Raw genomic sequence first — 22434 nt, 5'->3', positions numbered from 1 at the left:
AGACCTGGCTGTGCTGTGAGCCCCTCCCACTCCCAGAGCTGGGCTGGACTCTGATCAGAGGAGGAAGTCAGAGGCAGACAGAGGAACAGCTCAGAGAGCTGAAGGACACCGAGCACAACGCCATGGACACAACTGGGGCTCTCACTGCGAGCCTCCTGGTGCTGATCACAGGTACTGACTCTGTTATCCTGTCTCTGGGCTAGTGTACTGTAACACACAGTCTGTACTGTAACACACTCCAGGTGCTGATCACAGGTACTGACTCTGTTATCCTGTCTCTGGGTTAGTGTACTGTAACACACAGTCTGTACTGTAACACACTCCTAGTGCTGATCACAGGTACTGACTCTGTTATCCTGTCTCTGGGTTAGTGTACTGTAACACACAGTCTGTACTGTAACACACTCCTGGTGCTGATCACAGGTACTGACTCTGTTATCCTGTCTCTGGGCTAGTGTACTGTAACACACAGTCTGTACTGTAACACACTCCTAGTGCTGATCACAGGTACTGACTCTGTTATCCTGTCTCTGGGTTAGTGTACTGTAACACACAGTCTGTACTGTAACACACTCCTAGTGCTGATCACAGGTACTGACTCTGTTATCCTGTCTCTGGGTTAGTGTACTGTAACACACAGTCTGTACTGTAACACACTCCTGGTGCTGATCACAGGTACTGACTCTGTTATCCTGTCTCTGGGTTAGTGTACTGTAACACACAGTCTGTACTGTAACACACTCCTGGTGCTGATCACAGGTACTGAATCTGTTATCCTGTCTCTGGGTTAGTGTACTGTAACACACAGTCTGTACTGTAACACACTCCTAGTGCTGATCACAGGTACTGAATCTGTTATCCTGTCTCTGGGTTAGTGTACTGTAACACACAGTCTGTACTGTAACACACTCCTAGTGCTGATCACAGGTACTGACTCTGTTATCCTGTCTCTGGGTTAGTGTACTGTAACACACAGTCTGTACTGTAACAAAAAGTCTCTACAATACTGTAACACACTCAATTGTCTCTACAGAAAAATGTCAGTAACTCCAGCTCTGTTACGGACAGGGTGCTGTGAGGTGTGTTGTGTGACAGGAGTGTGTTATACTGTCAGTAACTCCAGCTCTGTTATTGACAGGGTGCTGTGAGGTGTGTTGTGTGACAGGAGTGTGTTATACTGTCAGTGACTCCAGCTCTGTTATTGACAGGGTGCTGTGAGGTGTGTTGTGTGACAGGAGTGTGTTATACTGTCAGTAACTCCAGCTCTGTGATTGACAGGTTGCTGTGAGGTGTGTTGTGTGACAGGAGTGTGTTATACTGTCAGTGACTCCAGCTCTGTTATTGACAGGGTGCTGTGAGGTGTGTTGTGTGACAGGAGTGTGTTATACTGTCAGTAACTCCAGCTCTGTTATTGACAGGGTGCTGTGAGGTGTGTTGTGTGACAGGAGTGTGTTATACTGTCAGTAACTCCAGCTCTGTCACTGACAGGGTGCTGTGAGGTGTGTTGTGTGACAGGAGTGTGTTATAATGTCAGTAACTCCAGCTCTGTTATTGACAGGGTGCTGTGAGGTGTGTTGTGTGACAGGAGTGTGTTATACTGTCAGTGACTCCAGCTCTGTGATTGACAGGGTGCTGTGAGGTGTGTTGTGTGACAGGAGTGTGTTATACTGTCAGTGACTCCAGCTCTGTTATTGACAGGGTGCTGTGAGGTGTGTTGTGTGACAGGAGTGTGTTATACTGTCAGTAACTCCAGCTCTGTTATTGACAGGGTTCTGTGAGGTGTGTTGTGTGACAGGAGTGTGTTATACTGTCAGTAACTCCAGCTCTGTGATTGACAGGTTGCTGTACCCAGAGTATATTACCTCCAGGCCCTGTGGTTGGAGTTGTGGGAGGCAGTGTCTGGTTCCACACAACCATCAATCCTTCTACAACACAGATAGTGACAGTAATCTGGAGCTTTGGCACCAGTTCCACATCCCCCACTGTGGTCACCTGGGTCTCTGGTACTGAAAATCCAGGCCCAGGGTACGCAGGCAGAGTCAGTGTGAACGGGTCCACTGGAGCTCTGCAGCTCAGAGGACTGACAGCTGCAGACAACGGGACCTATTCTGTCAGCATGGTCAAAACTAATCCAGCGGCAACACTGACTGGACAGGTGACACTGAACGTGTTCGGTGAGTAAATCTGACCTCACAGGGCTGGTCTTTTAGAGATGTTTGCTGGTTTTTGACAGGCATTAGATCACCATGTGTAACTACTGTGTGACAGACCATAATAGACATTTTATATACAGAATATGTGAGTATAAAAATATATAAATATCCTCAATGAGCTGTAACTGAATGCAGCTTTGTAGGATGAAATGCAAACACACCATGGCAATAAGAGCCCTAAATATAATCCTCTGACAGAATTGTCTGGTAGTTTCAAAGAGCAGAAGTGTGTTTATAGAGGCTTGTGGGTATTAAACACACACAGGGTACTGAGGGAAGCAGAAGTCAGAAGGAACACTGTCATGTCGCCCTGGGATGTCAGAGAGCTGCTGGAGGATTGACATCCTTCACCACTGCTACAGGTGTGATAAAATACTGTATCTGCTTTTATAGATCAGTCTGTTCATCTCCTGAATCTGGGTCTCTTATCCTCCTGAATATGAAACAAAAATACCTTATTGCCTGATTTCGTTTGTTTTAAATCCAAGCAGCTATGTTTAACACCCAGAGAAACTTACAAAAACATACAAGTAGTAAATATAAACATTATATTTAAAATAAATAGAACATCACATCAAAGACATCAACCCAAAGGCATTACACACCAGTCCTTACAGGATATATACTGTATATCCATCCAGCTTATAGAGTACGCTGGAGACACACTTGAGCAGTCTCTGCACTGGACACAGTCTCCACACAGAGCTGGACACAGTCTCTACATGGTGCAGGACAGGCTCAATGTGTCCACTGGCCACACTACTGCATTCACTGTAGATCCCTCACACTGTCCCCCTGTCTCTCTCTCTGACTGCAGCGCCAGTGTCCAACGTGACTGTCCAGGCCAACATCACTGACCCAGTGGAGTTCAATGACACTGTGAGGCTGAGCTGCAGTGCCTCGGGTTCGGCCCCCTCGTACCGATGGCTCAATGGCTCCTCTGAGGTCACAGCTGGCCAGCGCTTCCAGCTGAGTGAGGGCAATCGGACCCTGACCATATCCAGCGTGCTGAGGTCCGATCGGGGGCCCCTGTACTGCTTTGTGTCCAACTCAATCAGCAACGCCACCAGCCAGCCCGTCTATCTCAACGTCCTGTGTGAGTCTTTCCCTGATCCTGCCTGGGAGACCTGTGATGCTCCTGCCTGCATCACACCTGATCTCCATCTGCTTCTGCAGCTGCAGTGTCCACACTGAGTCCCAGCTGGGCTCTCTGTGTCTGTGTGCTGTGACCCAGCTGTGCTGCAGTGTCCACACTGAGTCCCAGCTGGGCTCTCTGTGTCTGTGTGCTGTGACCCAGCTGTGCTGCTGTCCACACTGAGTCCCAGCTGGGCTCTCTGTGTCTGTGTGCTGTGACCCAGCTGTGCTGCAGTGTCCACACTGAGTCCCAGCTGGGCTCTCTGTGTCTGTGTGCTGTGACCCAGCTGTGCTGCAGTGTCCACACTGAGTCCCAGCTGGGCTCTCTGTGTCTGTGTGCTGTGACCCAGCTGTGCTGCAGTGTCCACACTGAGTCCCAGCTGGGCTCTCTGTGTCTGTGTGCTGTGACCCAGCTGTGCTGCAGTGTCCACACTGAGTCCCAGCTGGGCTCTCTGTGTCTGTGTGCTGTGACCCAGCTGTGCTGCTCTGACACTGCTGTGTGTTCCAGATGGGCCAGAGGACACCAGCCTGACGCCCCCTGGACACATGTTCCCCGCAGGCTCAGGGCTCACTCTGTCCTGCTGGGCCCGGTCCAGCCCCCCAGCGCAGTACCGCTGGAGCTGTAACGGATCGCTGACTGACAGCACCAGTCAGGAGCTGCGCTTTGTCAGCCTGCAGGAGAGAGACAGTGGGAACTACACCTGCTGGAGCCACAACAATCGAACCCTGAGATACGAGGCTGTAGGGAGGGAGATAACTGTGCTGGGTAAGTCCCCACCTCCCCACGGGCTGGGGCAACAGGGGCAACAGGGCCTGCAGCTGCACCAGAGTGATCACAGCGGAAACAGGGGCAACAGGGCCCCAGAGTGACCACAGGGGCAACAGGGCCCCAGAGTGACCACAGGGGAAACAGGGCCCCAGAGTGACCACAGAGTGACCAGAGGGACAGGTCACTCCAGGGCAGCAGTAGAGGGTCAGTGAGAGACGACTCTCACAGCAGATCAGCCTGTTTTTCCTCTCAGCTCTGAAGCAGGAGTCCAGACTGAGCTCAGAGCAATAGGAACAGCTCTGTGTTCATTTCTGTTTCTCCCACTTAGAAACATCAAACATCTGGGGACCAGCTGGAACATTGGTAAATGTCTGTGACATCCTGACCAGAGTTTCCTGTAGTCTGTGACACAAGCAAGTGTGTGTGTAAGATCAAAGTAAAATCACTGAAACTAGGATGAAATCACAGTACAGTTAATCGCAGCGAGATCAGGGTAAAATCAAGATACACTGCAGTGAAGTCCAGTGTGATCATGGTAAAAGCACAATATAAACACGGTAAAAGCACAGGAGCTGAAAGAGCCACTTCCTGCTCCCCAACTCGATTTCCTGTCCTGCCAGTGCTGCCCCACTGTCCCTCCCAGCACTGGGCCTGTCCCAGCCTGAGCACAGTGTCACTGGTCACTCACTGGTCACAGGTCAGAGTGGTCTGGACAGGCCTGGTGGTGTGACCCTGCGGGCGGCTCGACACAGCAGCTGGACACAGCTGGACACAGCTGGACAGTCTGCACTCCAGCTGTACTCCAGGTCAGTACACAAGGAGTGTGGGGCACCAGCAGGTGACCAGAACCTCAGTGGTCTAGAACTCAGTCAGAACACAGTGAGGCCTCATACTCACCTCCAGAGCACTGAGACCTCAGTCATGGCCAGGAGTGACACCCCAGTCCTGCCAGACCCCTCTCTAACTCTCCTGTTCTGCCCTCAGAGCCGATATCTTCTGTCCGTGTGGGTCCGAAGGATGGCCAGACACCAGAGCTGAATAAGACTCTGACTGTGTTCTGTGAGGTTCTTGGCTCTGGCACTGTGAGCTCCAGACAGTGGAGGAAAGACAGCCAGACTCTGACCCCGAGCCCCAGCATCAGCTTCTCTAGTGACAACAGCACAGTGACCTTTCACCTCCTGCAGCAGTCTGATGCAGGAACCTATCAGTGCACAGCGACCAACCCTGTGAGCTCAGGGACTGGAGAGTACAGACTGGAGCTCCAGAGACCAAGTGAGTGCCTGATGACCACACACTGACCTCACTGACCACACACTGAGTGAGACTGACCACACACTGAGTGACTACCTGACTGACCACACACTGAACTCACTGACCACACAATGAGTGAGACTGACCACACACAGAGTGACTCCCTGGCTGACCAGACACTGACCTGAGTGCCCACACACAGAGGGGCCTGGTCTCTGCTGGTCCAGAGGAGAGGAGCCCCTCCACTGCGGCCCGGCCCACACTCTCACTGGACCCATCCAGAACCTGCAGGAGCCGGGTTAAAGGACCCAGCAGAGTCGGTCTTCAGCAGCTCAGCTGGGCAGTGTGATCCACACACACACCACCACTACTCTGTGTGTAAAGACATGCCTCCTGTTCCCACTGCTACACTACTGAGAGCGCCCCCTCTGGAGGAGAAGGGAACTGCACAGAGCAGTGGTGGGAGTTGCCCACTGTGTCAGAAGCAGACTCCTGACAGGAGGGTGTAGGGGGGGGTTGGTGACCTGTGACCTCCCCTGTTGCAGTGTGTGTCTGTGTGCTGAGTCTGTGTCCCTCTGTCTCTCCCTCTCTCTGCAGCTCCGCCAGGAGGAGGAGGAGGAGGAGGAGGAGGAGGGGGCTCTCTGAGCGGAGGAGCCATCGCTGGGATTGTGATCGCGGTGCTGGTGGCTGTAGGGCTCATCGCCGGACTCATCTACTTCCTGATGACGAGACAGGGGTGAGTGTTCTCCCACTTCCACTGTCCACCTGGTCTAACAAGACTGGACCTGAACCACTGGACCAGCTGTCCTCCTGGTCTAACAAGACTGGACCTGAACACTGGACCAGCTGTCCTCCTGGTGTAACAGGACTGGACCTGAACACTGGACCAGCTGTCCTCCAGGTGTAACAGGACTGGACCTGAACCTTTGAGACAGTGTAGGGTATAACAGAGTGTGAGGGTTGTGTGTGAGAGAGGGTTGTGTGGGAACTGAGTGTCTGAAACAAGGTGTTTAAGAGTTGTGTATTGGTGAGAGAGTGTTGTGTGTTTCAGAGTGTGTGTGAGAGTTGTGTGTGTGTTCAGAGGAAGTTCAGTTTCCCCTTCACTGTACTGACACACTGTTAGCACAGCCCCTCCTCTATCTGTAACCCTCCTGCTGCTTCCTCTGTGTGATTCTCTCTGTGCAGAGCCTGCTGCAACACCAGTAGACACGCTGATACTGGAATAGACACGCTGATACTGGAATAGACACAGTGCTGGAACACACTGATACTGGAATAGACACGCTGATACTGGAATAGACACACTGATACTGGAATAGACACGCTGATACTGGAATAGACACGCTGATACTGGAATAAACACTGATACTGGAATAGACAGTCTGTAACCCTCCTGCTGCTTCCTCTGTGTGATTCTCTCTGTGCAGAGCCTGCTGCAACACCAGTAGACACGCTGATACTGGAATAGACACGCTGATACTGGAATAGACACAGTGCTGGAACACACTGATACTGGAATAGACACGCTGATACTGGAATAGACACAGTGCTGGAACACACTGATACTGGAATAGACACGCTGATACTGGAATAGACACAGTGCTGGAACACACTGATACTGGAATAGACACAATGCTGGAACACACTGATACTGGAATAGACACAGTGCTGGAACAAACTGATACTGGAATAGACACACTGCTGGAATAGACACACTGATACTGGAATAGACACAGTGCTGGAATAGACACGCTGATACTGGAATAGACACAGTGCTTGAATAGACACACTGATACTGGAATAGACACGCTGATACTGGAATAGACACACTGATACTGGAATAGACACGCTGATACTGGAATAGACAGTGCTGGAATAGACACGCTGATACTGAAATAGACACAGTGCTGGAATAGACACGCTGATACTGGAATAGACACAGTGCTGGAATAGACACACTGATACTGGAATAGACACGCTGATACTGGAATAGACACACTGATACTGGAATAGACACTGATACTGGAATAGACACAGTGCTGGAATAGACACACTGATACTGGAATAGACACGCTGATACTGGAATAGACACACTGATACTGGAATAAACACTGATACTGGAATAGACAGTCTGTAACCCTCCTGCTGCTTCCTCTGTGTGATTCTCTCTGTGCAGAGCCTGCTGCAACACCAATAGACACGCTGATACTGGAATAGACACGCTGATACTGGAATAGACACAGTGCTGGAACACACTGATACTGGAATAGACACGCTGATACTGGAATAGACACAGTGCTGGAACACACTGATACTGGAATAGACACAGTGCTGGAATAGACACACTGATACTGGAATAGACACAGTGCTGGAATAGACACACTGATACTGAAATAGACACAGTGCTGGAACACGCTGATACTGGAATAGACACGCTGATACTGGAATAGACAGTGCTGGAATAGACACGCTGATACTGGAATAGACACAGTGCTGGAATAGACACACTGATACTGGAATAGACACGCTGATACTGGAATAGACACACTGATACTGGAATAGACACTGATACTGGAATAGACACAGTGCTGGAATAGACACACTGATACTGGAATAGACACGCTGATACTGGAATAGACACACTGATACTGGAATAAACACTGATACTGGAATAGACATGCTGATACTGGAATAGACACAGTGCTGGAATAGACACGCTGATACTGGAATAGACACGCTGATAGTGGAATAGATACACTGATACTGGAATAGACTGCTGGAATAGACACCCTGATACTGAAATAGACACAGTGCTAGAATAGACACAGTGATACTGGAATAGACACGCTGATACTGGAATAGACACTGATACTGGAATAAACACTGATACTGGAATAGACAGTCTGTAACCCTCCTGCTGCTTCCTCTGTGTGATTCTCTCTGTGCAGAGCCTGCTGCAACACCAATAGACACGCTGATACTGGAATAGACACGCGGATACTGGAATAGACACAGTGCTGGAACACACTGATACTGGAATAGACACGCTGATACTGGAATAGACACAGTGCTGGAACACACTGATACTGGAATAGACACAGTGCTGGAACACACTGATACTGGAATAGACACACTGCTGGAATAGACACACTGATACTGGAATAGACACAGTGCTGGAATAGACACACTGATACTGGAATAGACACAGTGCTGGAATAGACACGCTGATACTGGAATAGACACGCTGATACTGGAATAGACAGTGCTGGAATAGACACACTGATACTGAAATAGACACAGTGCTGGAATAGACACGCTGATACTGGAATAGACACAGTGCTGGAATAGACACACTGATACTGGAATAGACACGCTGATACTGGAATAGACACACTGATACTGGAATAGACACTGATACTGGAATAGACACAGTGCTGGAATAGACACACTGATACTGGAATAGACACGCTGATACTGGAATAGACACACTGATACTGTAATAAACACTGATACTGGAATAGACATGCTGATACTGGAATAGACACAGTGCTGGAATAGACACACTGATACTGGAATAGACACGCTGATACTGGAAAAGACACGCTGATAGTGGAATAGATACACTGATACTGGAATAGACTGCTGGAATAGACACCCTGATACTGAAATAGACACAGTGCTAGAATAGACACAGTGATACTGAAATAGAGACAGTGCTGGAATACATTGTACTGGAAAAGACTCAGTACTGGAATGGACACAGTAATGGAATACACCTATACTGGAACAGACACACTGCTGGAATAGACACCAGTACTGGAACACACTGAAACAGTACTGGAATAGACACACTGATTTTGGAATAGACACAGTGCTGGAACACACTGATACAGTACTGGAATAGACACACTGATACTGGAATAGACACAGGGATAGAATACACTGATATTAGAATAGAGACAGGGTCCAAATACACTGATATTAGAATAGAGACAGGGATAGAATACACTGATATTAGAATAGACACAGGGTCCAAATACACTGATATTAGAATAGAGACAGGGTTCAAATACACTGACACAGGGATAGAAAGAGCTCTTGAAGAAACAGAACACAGGAATAGCTGTGGGTGAGATGAGACGAGTCAGTGATCAGTAACTCTCAGTGTCTCTGTGTTGTCTTTACAGGAGCAGCCCCAGGGAGACCACTAACAGTAAGTGAGGCTGTCTGTCCCCCTGTCTGTCTCTCTCACCTGTCTCTCTCACTTGTCTCCCCTCTCGTGCCTGTCTGTCTCTCTCTCACCTGTCTCTCCTCTCCTGTCTGTCTCTCTCTCTCTCCTGTATCCCCTCTCCTGCTTGTCTCTCCTCTCCCTGTCTGTCTCTCTCTCTCCTGTATCCCCCCTCCTGCCTGTCTGTCTCTCTCTCCTCTGTCTCCCCTCTCCTGCCTGTCTGTGTCTCTCTCACCTGTCTCCCCTCTCTTCTCCTGTCTGTCTCTCTCTCTCCTGTATCCCCTCTCCTGCTTGTCTGTCTCTCTCTCTCCTTTCTCCCCTCTCTTCTCCTGTATGTCTCTCTCTCACCTGTCTCCCTCTACTGCTTGTCTGTCTCTCTCTCACCTGTCTCCCTCTCTGTGTCTGTGTTTCTCTGCCAGGCTCTGTCATGTATGAAAACTCTGAGGGGCTGAAGGATCACATGATGTACATGAACCTGCCTGCTGGTCACCAGGTCAGTCTGTCACACTGTAGCCACACTGACCACTGTCTTACTGTCCACACACCTGTCTCTCCTCTCCTGTCTGTCTCTCTCTCACAATGTAGCCACACTGACCGCTGTCTAACTGTCCACACACCTGTCTCTCCTCTCCTGCCTGTCTCTCTCTCACACTGTAGCCACACTGACCACTGTCTAACTGTCCACACACCTGTCTCTCCTCTCCGGCCTGTCTCTCACACTGTAGCCACACTGACCACTGTCTAACTGTCCACACACCTGTCTCTCCTCTCCTGCCTGTCTCTCTCTCACACTGTAGCCACACTGACTGCTGTCTAACTGTCCACACACCTGTCTCTCCTCTCCTGCCTGTCTCTCTCTCACACTGTAGCCACACTGACCGCTGTCTAACTGTCCACACACCTGTCTCTCCTCTCCTGCCTGTCTCTCTCTCACACTGTAGCCACACTGACTGCTGTCTAACTGTCCACACACCTGTCTCTCCTCTCCTGCCTGTCTCTCTCTCACACTGTAGCCACACTGACCGCTGTCTAACTGTCCACACACCTGTCTCTCCTCTCCTGCCTGTCTCTCTCTCACACTGTAGCCACACTGACCGCTGTCTAACTGTCCACACACCTGTCTCTCCTCTCCTGCCTGTCTCTCTCTCACACTGTAGCCACACTGACCGCTGTCTAACTGTCCACACACCTGTCTCTCCTCTCCTGCCTGTCTCTCTCTCACACTGTGCTCACTGTCAGCTGTCTGTCTCTCCACACACCTGCCTGTCTGCAGACGAGAGGTCTATCAGGCTCCAGCTGGTTTTGTGGTGATCATGAGATAAGAGACCCAGCCTCTCAGACAATGGGCTGAGTGTGAGCAGGTTGTTCATGAACAGAGAGAGAGGACCTTCCTGTTCCAGTCCCTTCACCACACAGCACTGATACAGCAACTTCCTCATCCCTGCGGCAGGAGAGACCAGCTGGGAGACAGAGCTGTGGACCCCAACAACCCCTCACTGAGAGCTGTGAACCCCAACAACCCCTCACTGAGAGCTGTGAACCCCAACACTGGACGTTATTCCACAGTAGTCTGGAATAATTGTTATAACACAGCAGCTCACGAGTGTGTGACTGTGCTGCAGTCAGAGGAATAATTGTTATAACACAGTGGCTCACGAGTGTGTGACTGTGCTGCAGTCAGAGGAATAATTGTTATAACACAGTGGCTCACGAGTGTGTGACTGTGCTGCAGTCAGAGGAATAATTGTTATAACACAGTGGCTCACGAGTGTGTGACTGTATTGCAGAAGAAAGCAGCCCAGCCCAGTCCTGCAGCTCCAGAGAGCACCTACACTGTGAGTGTAACTGTGCCTTCCCTCTTCTCAATACCCCCAGCACCAGCACAGTCTGTCTGTCTGTCTGTCCCCCTGTCTGTCCCACCTAGTCTGTCTCCCTGACTGTTGTCTGTGTGTCTGTCTCACCTGGTCTCTGTCTCCCTGTCTGTCTCACCTAGTCTGCATGTTTCACCTGGTCTCTGTCTCCCTGTCTGTCTGTCTGTCTCACCTGATCTCTGTCTCCCTGTCTGTCTGCACACAGGGCTTACAGTTCCCAGACAACTCCACCTACGGCAACTTAAACAGGTCAGTGAGAATCCTCCTCCAATCAGAGGGTTCAGAATGTTCTCCTCGTCCAATCAGAGCGCTCTCTGAGATTCAAGAGATACCATGTCTAGGGTGGGTGGGGGGGGTTCAGAATATATCTGCTAGCCAATAGGAAAACTGATATCCTCTCCATCCTCTCCAATGCTCTACTTCTGTCCAATCAGGAGTCGATTAGATATACAGCATTCGTTATCTAATCAGACCTTTTCTGATCGTTCGTCTGAGCATCTTCCTAATCCAGACAGAAGGTTCTTACAATATTCTTCCTATTTCTGTGAAACTCTTGTTTTTCAGGATGAGATTCTGTGCAGCATGTTCTGTCACAGGGTGTTAGTTAGTGTCTTAATTCCCCTCCCTCTGTCTCTCCTCCAGGTCCTGAAGATGGACAGTCTGTGCTCTGTCAGTGTGTCAGACAGTGCGTCTCTGACACCCAGAGCACTGAGCCACTGTGTGTGTCTGTGAGCTCCTTGTAAAAGACTACCAGGGTAAAAGCACAGTACAGTGCAGTAAATTGTACAGTGAAATCTAAATAAAATCACATTATAGTGCAGTGAATCCCAGTGGCTTAATCCCAGATCAGGCTAAAAGCACAGAGCAGGAACGCCAAGTGAGATCAGGGTAAAAATCACAGTACACAGTAGTAAATCCCAGTGAGATCAGGGTAAAAGCACAGTACAGAGCAGTAAAGCCCAGTGAGATCATGGTAAAAGCACAGTACAGTGCAGTCAGCCCCAGTGTGATCAGGTTTAGGCACAGAGAGGTCGGTACAGTAACTCATGATACCAGCTGAGGGTGAGCCAGTCGGCTCAGGGTTCGAGCAGGGTGAGCCTGTGCTGAAGTATCACAGTGAACATCACCACAGTGTGGGCCTGTGTGCTGGGACTGTCTACTGTCAGGCGTGTGGACGAAAGAGCCACTTCCTGTTCCCCAACTCCATTTCCTGTCCTGCCAGTGCTGCCCCACTGTCCCTCCCAGCACTGGGCCTGTCCCAGCCTGAGCACAGTGTCACTGGTCACAGGTCAGAGTGGTCTGGACAGGCCTGGGGCCAAAGTCTAATTCCTCCTGACAGAACTTATTTATTTTGAACAGAGCTATACATTTATAGGATATGTGCATGATGTATATCTCCATCTCCAAGAATGTCCTTGATGTTCTTAAAAATATTTTTGTATTTGTGTCCTTAAACACGAATAAAGTTTCTACTGGTGTTTGTCCATCAGTGTGTCTCTGTGTCTGTAAACTGTACCTCAGCGGTGTTGTGAGAACAAGACAAGATGTCCACCTACATGCACAAAGAACCTAATCGCGTTGTTTTCACGTAAGAGCACTGTAAGAGCACTTTACTTAACTGGTTCTGATCTTTACTGCTCTGCTCCTACTGCATTCCTAGTGTACCCACATCTACTGTCTCCTCATTGTGCTTATCTTGTGTATTTTGTATTGTTCTTATTGTCGTTCTGTACAGCAGTTTGAAAAGCTACTTTTAAAGGTGCTATATAAAATAAAGTTTATTATAATGTAAATATTGTAAAAATGGGTGGATCGTGACATTTTTAAGAATTTAGATACAAGTCCAAATATTTTACATGAAAATAAAATATTTCCGAGGTCTTCGTGTGTGAGACAGTAGTTTCCAATGTTGTTTTGTAGATGTGTCAAAAAACAATTTCCAGCTTCTGGTTCACCTCTCCGAAGTTGCGTTGCATGAAATAGATACGACAAGACCATTCTTGTCCCACAGGAAGTTGACGTTTTTAAATAAGAATGTTCTCCTCGTCCAATCACAGCCCTCTATGAGATTCAAGAGATACCATGTCTAGGGTGGGTGGGGGGGTTCAGAATATATGTGCTAGCTAAGAGGCGTTTAAGTGAAACATTACACGCCTATTGATTTGCATGTTTATTTAAAAATGACGCAGTGAGGAACTGATGACTTCTTCAGATGTATAAAATATTGACATGGCTAAAGTTAGCTTTTTAAGGCTAAACTCTTGTGATGACGGTATGATATCAGAGACAAATGTAATTTTCCTGTTCACACAGACGCACAGAAGATACTGGTATTAAATGCAAAATCAGCCGCCCCACCGGACAGAGAAACACAACTGCAGACATTGTTATCCTCTCAGCCAGTGACGCAGGACTTGAGCTCTCCACACGGGGTCGCTAGCGGTCAAGGTCGCTGTGCGTGTGATCACCGGAAACGGAAGTCCTTATACAGTATCTCCGGACCGCACGCAGCCGCGAAGCTGCTTTCGATTTTCGATTTTTAAGAACTTTATTTTCTTTTCACAAAAAAATACAGGAAATCACAAATCAGAAAGCTTTACATTAATATACATACTTAAAACAGTATATATGATCACATCTCATTACATTTTGACACGGTAACAGTTACATAGCAACAATTTTCTTTTTTTCTGGTGCAAATCACATTCTTTATTTAAACATGATAATGTTTTTCACAGTTTCTTGAGATATTGACCTATGCTCTCTATTTCCCACAGATTTTCTGCTTCCTCCCTCCCTTCTCTCCACAGATCTCTGAGGTAATAGTTCTCTCGGGTGATGAACAGGGCCAGGCTACCTGCTGCCTTGACTGGGACCTCGATGCCTTTGAACAGCCCCATGTTCCTCACTCTCCACAGGGCGTCTTTCCCACTGTTCACCACGGCCCAGATCCTGTCAAACACGTCAGGAGGAAGCCTGACAGGAGAGATGCCGTATATGACGAAAGCAGCGGTCAGGGTAAATTGGGGCGAGAGAGCCTGCAACCAATCTTCAAACTGTGCCCAGAAGGCCTTAGCAAAAAAGCAGGACCACAGGAGATGGGTCACAGTCTCCTCCTCGCCGCAGCCCACCCTAACGCAGCGAGGGCTGGGGGTGAGGCCCCTACGGTACAAGAAAGTTCGTACCGGTAAGCACTGGTGGACGACACTCCAGGCTAAATCTCTGTGAATGTTGCACAGAAATTTAGAGGATGTGTGTTTCCACACCTTCCTTGTTTGGGCTGATGTTAAAATGCCCACAGGGGTCTGCCTATTGTTCTGGGGTGCTACGAAATCTTCCAGTTTTTGGACGCTGACATCTCGGAGGGGAATATGGCCAATTGGGTGAGATCTTAGAAAACTTTTAACTGTCCCATAAATTGCAGGGCATGTGTCAGAGAGTGGGACGTCCAGCTTGGGTCTGACACCCCACACTCTGAACACCTCCCTACCTACCCAGAGCCTGGAAAAATAAGTCCAGGTACGCGCTGCAGGTGCTGTTGCAAAGCCTCTCAGCACAGAGGCCAGGAAAATGGACAGCAGCTTCGTAGCAATATCTGGGACAGACTTCCCCCCTGAGGGTAGCGGCCTGTACATTATTTCCCTTCTGAGTCTTTCCTGCTTCCCACCCCATAGAAATTGAAACATCAATCTCCTCAGCACCGCCGCAACACGGTGTGGGATTGGGAAGGTAGAAGCCAGAAAATTCAAGACAGGCAAGAGCTCGGCTTTGATGACCAGCACCTTCCCTGTCATGGTGAGGTCTCGGTCCTTCCATTGCATCAGTTTTTTGTTTAAGATTGGCAATTTGTTCTGCCAATTTACTGTTCCCATCTCTTCTCCAAAATACACCCCCAGGACCTTAATTCTCTTCTCTTGCAGCCTGAGATCATGTCCTTCTTTTGGCTCCCTCCAGTTCTGATAAAAAATCTCACTCTTAGATGTGTTAATTTTTGCGGAGGAAGCCAAAGAGAACCGATCACAGCACTGCAGAGCTCTGCTAATTGAGGCATTGTCAGAGAGGAGCAGGGTGACGTCATCCATGTATAGAGATGTCTTTACCTCTCCTCCCCCACTTCCAGGCACTGGTATCCCATTAATGGCCTGATCCTGGCGCAAGGCACAGGCTAAGGGCTCCATAGCCAAAACGAATAACAAGGGGGATAATGGGCAGCCCTGCCTCACCCCTGAACAGACTTCAAAGGTGCGTGATCTATTGCCATTAACCATGACTCTGCTGTTGCTACCTGTGTACAGCAGGTTAATCCACTTTCTCATGATGGGGCCAAACTTCATGTGCTCAAGTACCGATGTTAAGTACTGCCGGTTTAGGCGGTCAAAGGCCTTTTCTAGGTCTACACCTAAAATGCACAGAGGGAGGGAGCGATCCTCAGAGTACAGACAGACATCCCTCAACAAGGCCAGGTTGTCGCTCATCAGGCGTCCTGCTATCCCACAAGTCTGTTCTTTCCCTACCAGTGAGGCCACTACATTTTGTAGGCGCAGGAAAAGGGCTTTGGACAGGATCTTAGTGTCCACGCCTAACAGGGTGAGGGGTCTCCAGTTCTTTATGTCATTTTTTTCTCCTTTCTTAAACAAGAGAGAGATAGTGCCTTCTCTTAAGGAGTCAGGCAGCAATTCTGTCTTGTAGCTTTCCTCGAATAGGAGCAGTAGCGGATCCTGAAGCAGATCCCAAAAGGTGCAATAAAATTCTTTAGGGAGCCCGTCAGCACCCGGAGTTTTCCCCTTCTGTAAGCTCTCCATAGCCTGTCTCAGCTCTTCTACTGTCAAATCCCTCTCAAGTACTTCCCTATCTTCTTCACTCAAAATGTTTTCTAGCTTTGAGGTAAAAAAATGAATATCTTCATCCTTTACCTCTGTAGAGCTGTACAGTCTTGAGTAGAAGGCCTCGGTGCAGGAGAGGATAGCACTCGGCTCTGTTCTCTCTCGTCCCTCCTCATCAACTACACTTTCCATGACAGTCTTGGAGCCTACCACTTTCCTGAAAAAGAAGCGAGTACACTTCTCATTTTCTTCCAAGAACTGCACTCTGCTTCTTAACAGCACTCCTCGACTACTTTCTTCGGCTATGCTCCGGATGTCCTTTTTTAAAAGGGCGATATCCTCGAGCACATCGAAGCCACTGTGCAGCATCGTGTAGAGACGCTGCAGCTGCCTCTGTTTCCTGGCTAGCACTCCTCTCCGTCTGGCAGCAGCCTTCCTTCCCTCAGCCATGAAAAAGGCCTTTGTCCTCACCTTCACCTCCTCCCACCACTCTCCTACTGACCCGTACAGACACTGCAAGGACAGCCACTGTGATAGTTTCTCCTTGTAGCGGGATACTACCCCCTCGTTCTCTAGCAGCTTTGTGTTGAGTTTCCAGAGGCCTGGGCCAAAGACAGTCCCGCCCTGGAGTTCCACTCTACACCCTAAAGCCTGATGATCTGAGAAGGAGACAGGCTGAAGAGTGACCCCAACAACTTTCACTCTCTCTGAGACAAAGCAATAGTCAATTCTGGAGCTGCTATTCCTCCCTGACCATGTATATCCTGCTGTTGTGGGATATATACATCTATATGTGTCTGAGAGTTTAAAGTCTTGAACTAAGTTTTGCAGGGCCAGTGAGCTGGAATCCAATTTTATCGGCGAGCTAGACTGCCTGTCTGTGTGCTCTAAGATACAATTAAAATCCCCTCCCACTATCACGTCTGTGTTACTTAACAATAGGGGAGAGAGTGCCTTGAGTAGCTCCACCCTTCCTCCCACGTCAGTAGGACAATACACATTGATTAGCCGCAGGTTAACGGTCCCCCATTCCACATCCACACACAGCAACCTGCCATCTATGACCCTCTGAATACTTTTCAATTTGAATGCCCATCCTTTGAAAAGAATGGCCACGCCAGAGGCTCTGTTGTTATTGTCCCCTGACCAAACAGAAGGCCCTTTATCCCACCTATCTTCAAAACTTTTATACCTCTCTTGATAGGCTAAAGCACACTCCTGCAACATCAACACATCTCCCTCTCTCTGCTGGAGGTAATCAAAGACAGACTGGCATTTAACTCTGTCATTGATACCTCTTGTGTTAAGAGAAATTATGTTAAGAGCCATATTACATAAGAAAGTGGAACCAGTCTTTACAAAACACATTTCTCTTCGGTCTCACCTGTTACCTTTTTCTTTTTCTTTTTCTTCTTACCAATTTCCTGCCAGCCATCCTCTGAATGAGCCTTCATCAGGGTGGCAGCAGTAAAAGCGTTCACAGAGTCCATTTCAAGGAAGGGGGTAGAGGGAGGGGTGGAGAGGTTCCAGCTGTCCCCATCGCCATGCTCTCCTTCCTCCTCGCTCGGGGAGAAAACAGAGTCATTTTTTCTTTTCCTCAAGTCCAGCTCCTGGGAGCACTGAGGGGAAAGGGGTGCAGCCGATGCACCAGTCTCCTCTTCCCCCTCACCCACCAGCTGCTGCAGATCCTCCGTGATGGACTGGATGGAGGAGAGGAGGGCATCTGTAGCACTTGCAGAGTCTGAGAAAAGCAGCTCCGCTGAATCCTGGGTATCCTCGCTGGACCCGCTCCACCGGGGGGCCCCACACTGGCCCTCGTTCTGAGGAGCAGGAGTGGGGGAGGGGTCCTCGCTGTTCTCGGGGGTTTTCAAACCCTCGTGCTTGTCTGGTGCAGTCTGCGGTTGTGGGGGGGTAGTGGATTTCTCTTCCACCAGCCCCGGAGCCACAGCAGGACTGATCCTGGCTGGAGGCTGAGAGTCTTTGTCCAACAAGGGTTCTTTGTTTGGCTTGTTGTTTGCTTTGGATTTTCGGGCCGGTTTGGCTGAAACAAGCACTGCCTCATCCTTTCTCATTTTGAGTTTATTGGCGTAGGCGTGAGGGCAGTTCTTAAAAAACGTGTCCTTCCGAGCCACATAAATTGCACTTTGGCAGCATTGAACAGTCAGAGGCTAAATGTCCCTGTTTGCCACAGGTCTTGCAGCATTTCACAGTGCAGGACGATGCCAGGTGTCCCACAGCACCACAGCGCCGACACACCTTTGGTTGTCCCACATAAAACACATAGCCATTGCAGGCGCCCAGCCGGATTGTAGAGGGCAGGTGCCTTAAGCCTCCATTTACGCTGTCCGGTAGCAAGCGAACCTCGAATTTCCTTGCTCCTGTTTTTATACCATCAACATCTCTAACCTCAGTTCCATGGTGGACGGTGCAGTACTGGTTAAGCCAGGTGTGAATGTCCTCCGTCTTTGCCAGTTCCGAGAACATAACAACATGCACCGTTTTCCTCTCTCTCTGTGTCAGAGGCTGCAAGTTGATCTTCTCAAGTGCAGGAACTTTGCCTCTTTTTGCCTCAAACACATCCACGCATTGTTCAAACAGAGGATAGGTAGCAAATACAACCTCAAATGCTTTCTGACCTGGGAGAGCGAAGATGAAATCCAAGTGCCGAGGTTCAAAGCCAAGTTCCTTCTGTAACACTTTTCTGCTGAACTGCATACGATCCATGAAGAGGTCATCCAAGAGCTCAAAACGTACAGCATTCTTACGGGATCCAAAGGTTGCCATTTCAAAAACCGCAAATCGAACACTGCTCCCAACAAAAGAAAAACAATCCAACTACTCCACCTACAGGCTGATCAAGGTATCTCCCCTGCCAGGTAAGTAGCTGCTTTCAACGGCGCGATCGCAGCGCTAACGAGAGCGGTGGGTTTCACCGGCTGAGCTGTTTGAAGCGGGGGACAACTTCACGGAGCTGTCCGCCCCGCAGTGACCCGTGACGACCCCACGGCCCCCAGCCGTGAAGACCGCGGTGCGCAGACACGCGTGACCCGCAGGTACCAGCCGTGCGCCCGGTGACAGACAGCACCGCCCTTATCGATCATCTGCCTACGGGTCTCACGAAACTACCTGGACCAGAGAGCAACAGGCAGCAAGAGGAATATTGTATCAGAGCCATTGGACTGCACTGCCACCGTGTGGCGAGAAGATCACACTGCTCTCATCACAGGTGTATGATCTTCATCACCATCATCATAATAATCATTCCTCACACTTACTGTATACAGCGCTGTTCTGGACACTCCTCAAAGCTCTTCACAGGTCATGGGGATCCCCTCCACCCCCACCAGTGTGTACCCCCACCTGGATGATGCGACGGCAGCCAGAGTGCGCCAGTACGCTCCCCACACACCACACAGAGGCTGTGACAGGTAAAGGCCAGGGGTGAAATGTGACCAGGACACTGGGGTGACACCCCTACTCTTTTAGAGAAACACCCTGGGATTGTTAATGACCACAGAGAGTCAGGACCTCAGTGTTATGGCTCAGCCCAAGGACGGCGCCTTTTACAGTATTTTTACAGTCTAGTGTCCCCATCACTATAGTGGGGCATCAGGACCCACACGGACCGCAGGGTGAGCGCCCCCTACTGGTCCCACTCACACATCTTCCAGCAACAACCATAGCTTTCCCAGGAGTCTCCCCTCCAGGTACTGGACAGGCTCACTGTGAATTGCAGGGCAATACAGCTGCTGTCCAGCCATGGTCTTCATCACCATCATCACCATCCTCATCTTCAAGGTCTTCATCCCCATCATGCTGGCCGGTGGTTCTGAAATTGAGAACTATCTGTACATGATCAGTGAAATTCCTAGGCCCAGATGATAATATTAATACTGTTTATCAATTGAACATTTGTGAGAAGGTTACTTCAGAATTATAGCTCTGTATTTATATCTCATTACTCTGTTTCAGTAATGACATTCTGATCTCATCAACCCCATCAGATCTCTCTTCACATGAGAATATACATTCAGATATCTGTCTTCTCATGATTGTCCACTCATTATCATCTGTCCATTATAATACATCTTCCTATTATAATCTATATTCATTCAGTATAAACATTATAAAATATCTTCCTATTCTGATATATTCTGTATAATTCACTGTCACATGATATGTTATTATAACAATACTGTCCCATCAGAATGTGTCAGTTCTAGTATCTCCTGCTGCACTGTGCAGCTCTGCCCCAGTGGACAACACGCTACACCTCTCTGCTATGGAAATCAGGCTGATCGAACAACACCTGGTTCTGCAGCAGAACTCAGTTTTATTGGGTCAGACCTGGTTCTGCAGCAGAATCCAGTTTCATTTCATTAACTAAGACCTGGTTCAACAGCAGAACTCAGTTTTATTGAGTCAGACCTGGTTCTGCAGCAGAACTCAGTTTTATTGGGTCAGACCTGGTTCTGCAGCAGAACTCAGTCTTATTCCACTGAGTCAGACCTGGTTCTGCAGCAGAATCCAGTTTAATTTCATTGACTATGATCTGGTTCAACAGCAGAACTCAGTTTTATTGGGTCAGACCTGGTTCAACAGCAGAACTCAGTTTTATTGAGTCAGACCTGGTTCTGCAGCAGAACTCAGTTTTATTGAGTCAGACCTGGTTCTGCAGCAGAACTCAGTCTTATTCCACTGAGTCAGACCTGGCTGTGCTGTGAGCCCCTCCCACTCCCAGAGCTGGGCTGGACTCTGATCAGAGGAGGAAGTCAGAGGCAGACAGAGGAACAGCTCAGAGAGCTGAAGGACACCGAGCACAACACCATGGACACAACTGGGGCTCTCACTGCGAGCCTCCTGGTGCTGATCACAGGTACTGACTCTGTTATCCTGTCTCTGGGTTAGTGCACTGTAACACACAGTCTGTACTGTAACACACTCCTAGTGCTGATCACAGGTACTGACTCTGTTATCCTGTCTCTGGGTTAGTGTACTGTAACACACAGTCTGTACTGTAACACACTCCTGGTGCTGATCACAGGTACTGACTCTGTTATCCTGTCTCTGGGTTAGTGTACTGTAACACACAGTCTGTACTGTAACACACTCCTGGTGCTGATCACAGGTACTGATTCTGTTATCCTGTCTCTGGGTTAGTGTACTGTAACACACAGTCTGTACTGTAACACACTCCTGGTGCTGATCACAGGTACTGACTCTGTTATCCTGTCTCTGGGTTAGTGTACTGTAACACACAGTCTGTACTGTAACACACTCCTGGTGCTGATCACAGGTACTGACTCTGTTATCCTGTCTCTGGGTTAGTGTACTGTAACACACAGTCTGTACTGTAACACACTCCTGGTGCTGATCACAGGTACTGAATCTGTTATCCTGTCTCTGGGTTAGTGTACTGTAACACACACACTGTACTGTAACACACTCCTGGTGCTGATCACAGGTACTGACTCTGTTATCCTGTCTCTGGGTTAGTGTACTGTAACACACAGTCTGTACTGTAACACACTCCTGGTGCTGATCACAGGTACTGACTGTTATCCTGTCTCTGGGTTAGTGTACTGTAACACACAGTCTGTACTGTAACACACTCCTGGTGCTGATCACAGGTACTGACTCTGTTATCCTGTCTCTGGGTTAGTGTACTGTAACACACAGTCTGTACTGTAACACACTCCTAGTGCTGATCACAGGTACTGACTCTGTTATCCTGTCTCTGGGCTAGTGTACTGTAACACACAGTCTGTACTGTAACACACTCCTAGTGCTGATCACAGGTACTGACTCTGTTATCCTGTCTCTGGGTTAGTGTACTGTAACACACAGTCTGTACTGTAACACACTCCTAGTGCTGATCACAGGTACTGACTCTGTTATCCTGTCTCTGGGCTAGTGTACTGTAACACACAGTCTGTACTGTAACACACTCCTAGTGCTGATCACAGGTACTGAATCTGTTATCCTGTCTCTGGGTTAGTGCACTGTAACACACAGTCTGTACTGTAACAAAAAGTCTCTACAATACTGTAACACACTCAATTGTCTCTACAGAAAAATGTCAGTAGCTCCAGCTCTGTTATTGACAGGGTGCTGTGAGGTGTGTTGTGTGACAGGAGTGTGTTAT

The 22434-nt window shown here is 48.9% G+C and overlaps 2 protein-coding genes across 10 annotated transcripts in view; one reads left to right on the top strand and one right to left on the bottom strand.

Moving 5' to 3' along the window:
• Positions 1-22434, bottom strand: part of LOC148640286 (hemicentin-1-like) — a 93763-nt gene that overhangs the window by 46763 nt on the left and 24566 nt on the right. The window lies entirely within an intron of this gene.
• LOC148640287 (cell adhesion molecule CEACAM8-like) overlaps positions 42-22434 on the top strand; it is a 28330-nt gene continuing 5937 nt past the window's right edge. The window contains exons 1-11 of one of the 9 annotated variants that reach the window (XM_088620518.1): positions 42-171; positions 1839-2174; positions 3031-3309; positions 3907-4113; positions 5101-5388; positions 5965-6103; positions 9555-9580; positions 10015-10088; positions 11383-11430; positions 11672-11715; positions 12109-12955. In XM_088620518.1, coding sequence (XP_088476644.1) covers positions 123-171; positions 1839-2174; positions 3031-3309; positions 3907-4113; positions 5101-5388; positions 5965-6103; positions 9555-9580; positions 10015-10088; positions 11383-11430; positions 11672-11715; positions 12109-12115 — 1497 coding nt within the window. In that variant the 5' untranslated portion in view covers positions 42-122 and the 3' untranslated portion in view covers positions 12116-12955. Of the gene's footprint in view, positions 172-1838; positions 2175-3030; positions 3310-3855; positions 4114-5100; positions 5389-5964; positions 6104-9554; positions 9581-10014; positions 10089-11382; positions 11431-11671; positions 11716-12108; positions 12956-22434 lie in introns of those variants that run through there. The other 8 variants (XM_088620516.1, XM_088620515.1, XM_088620514.1 and 5 more) reach the window with 8 other exon arrangements.

This window comes from Lepisosteus platostomus, chromosome 26 (assembly GCF_059453375.1).
Source record: "Lepisosteus platostomus isolate fLepPlt1 chromosome 26, fLepPlt1.hap1, whole genome shotgun sequence".
Lineage (NCBI taxonomy): Eukaryota > Metazoa > Chordata > Actinopteri > Semionotiformes > Lepisosteidae > Lepisosteus > Lepisosteus platostomus.
The sequence above is the reverse complement of the archived record's forward strand: the minus strand, read 5'-3'. Positions and strand labels throughout refer to the sequence as shown.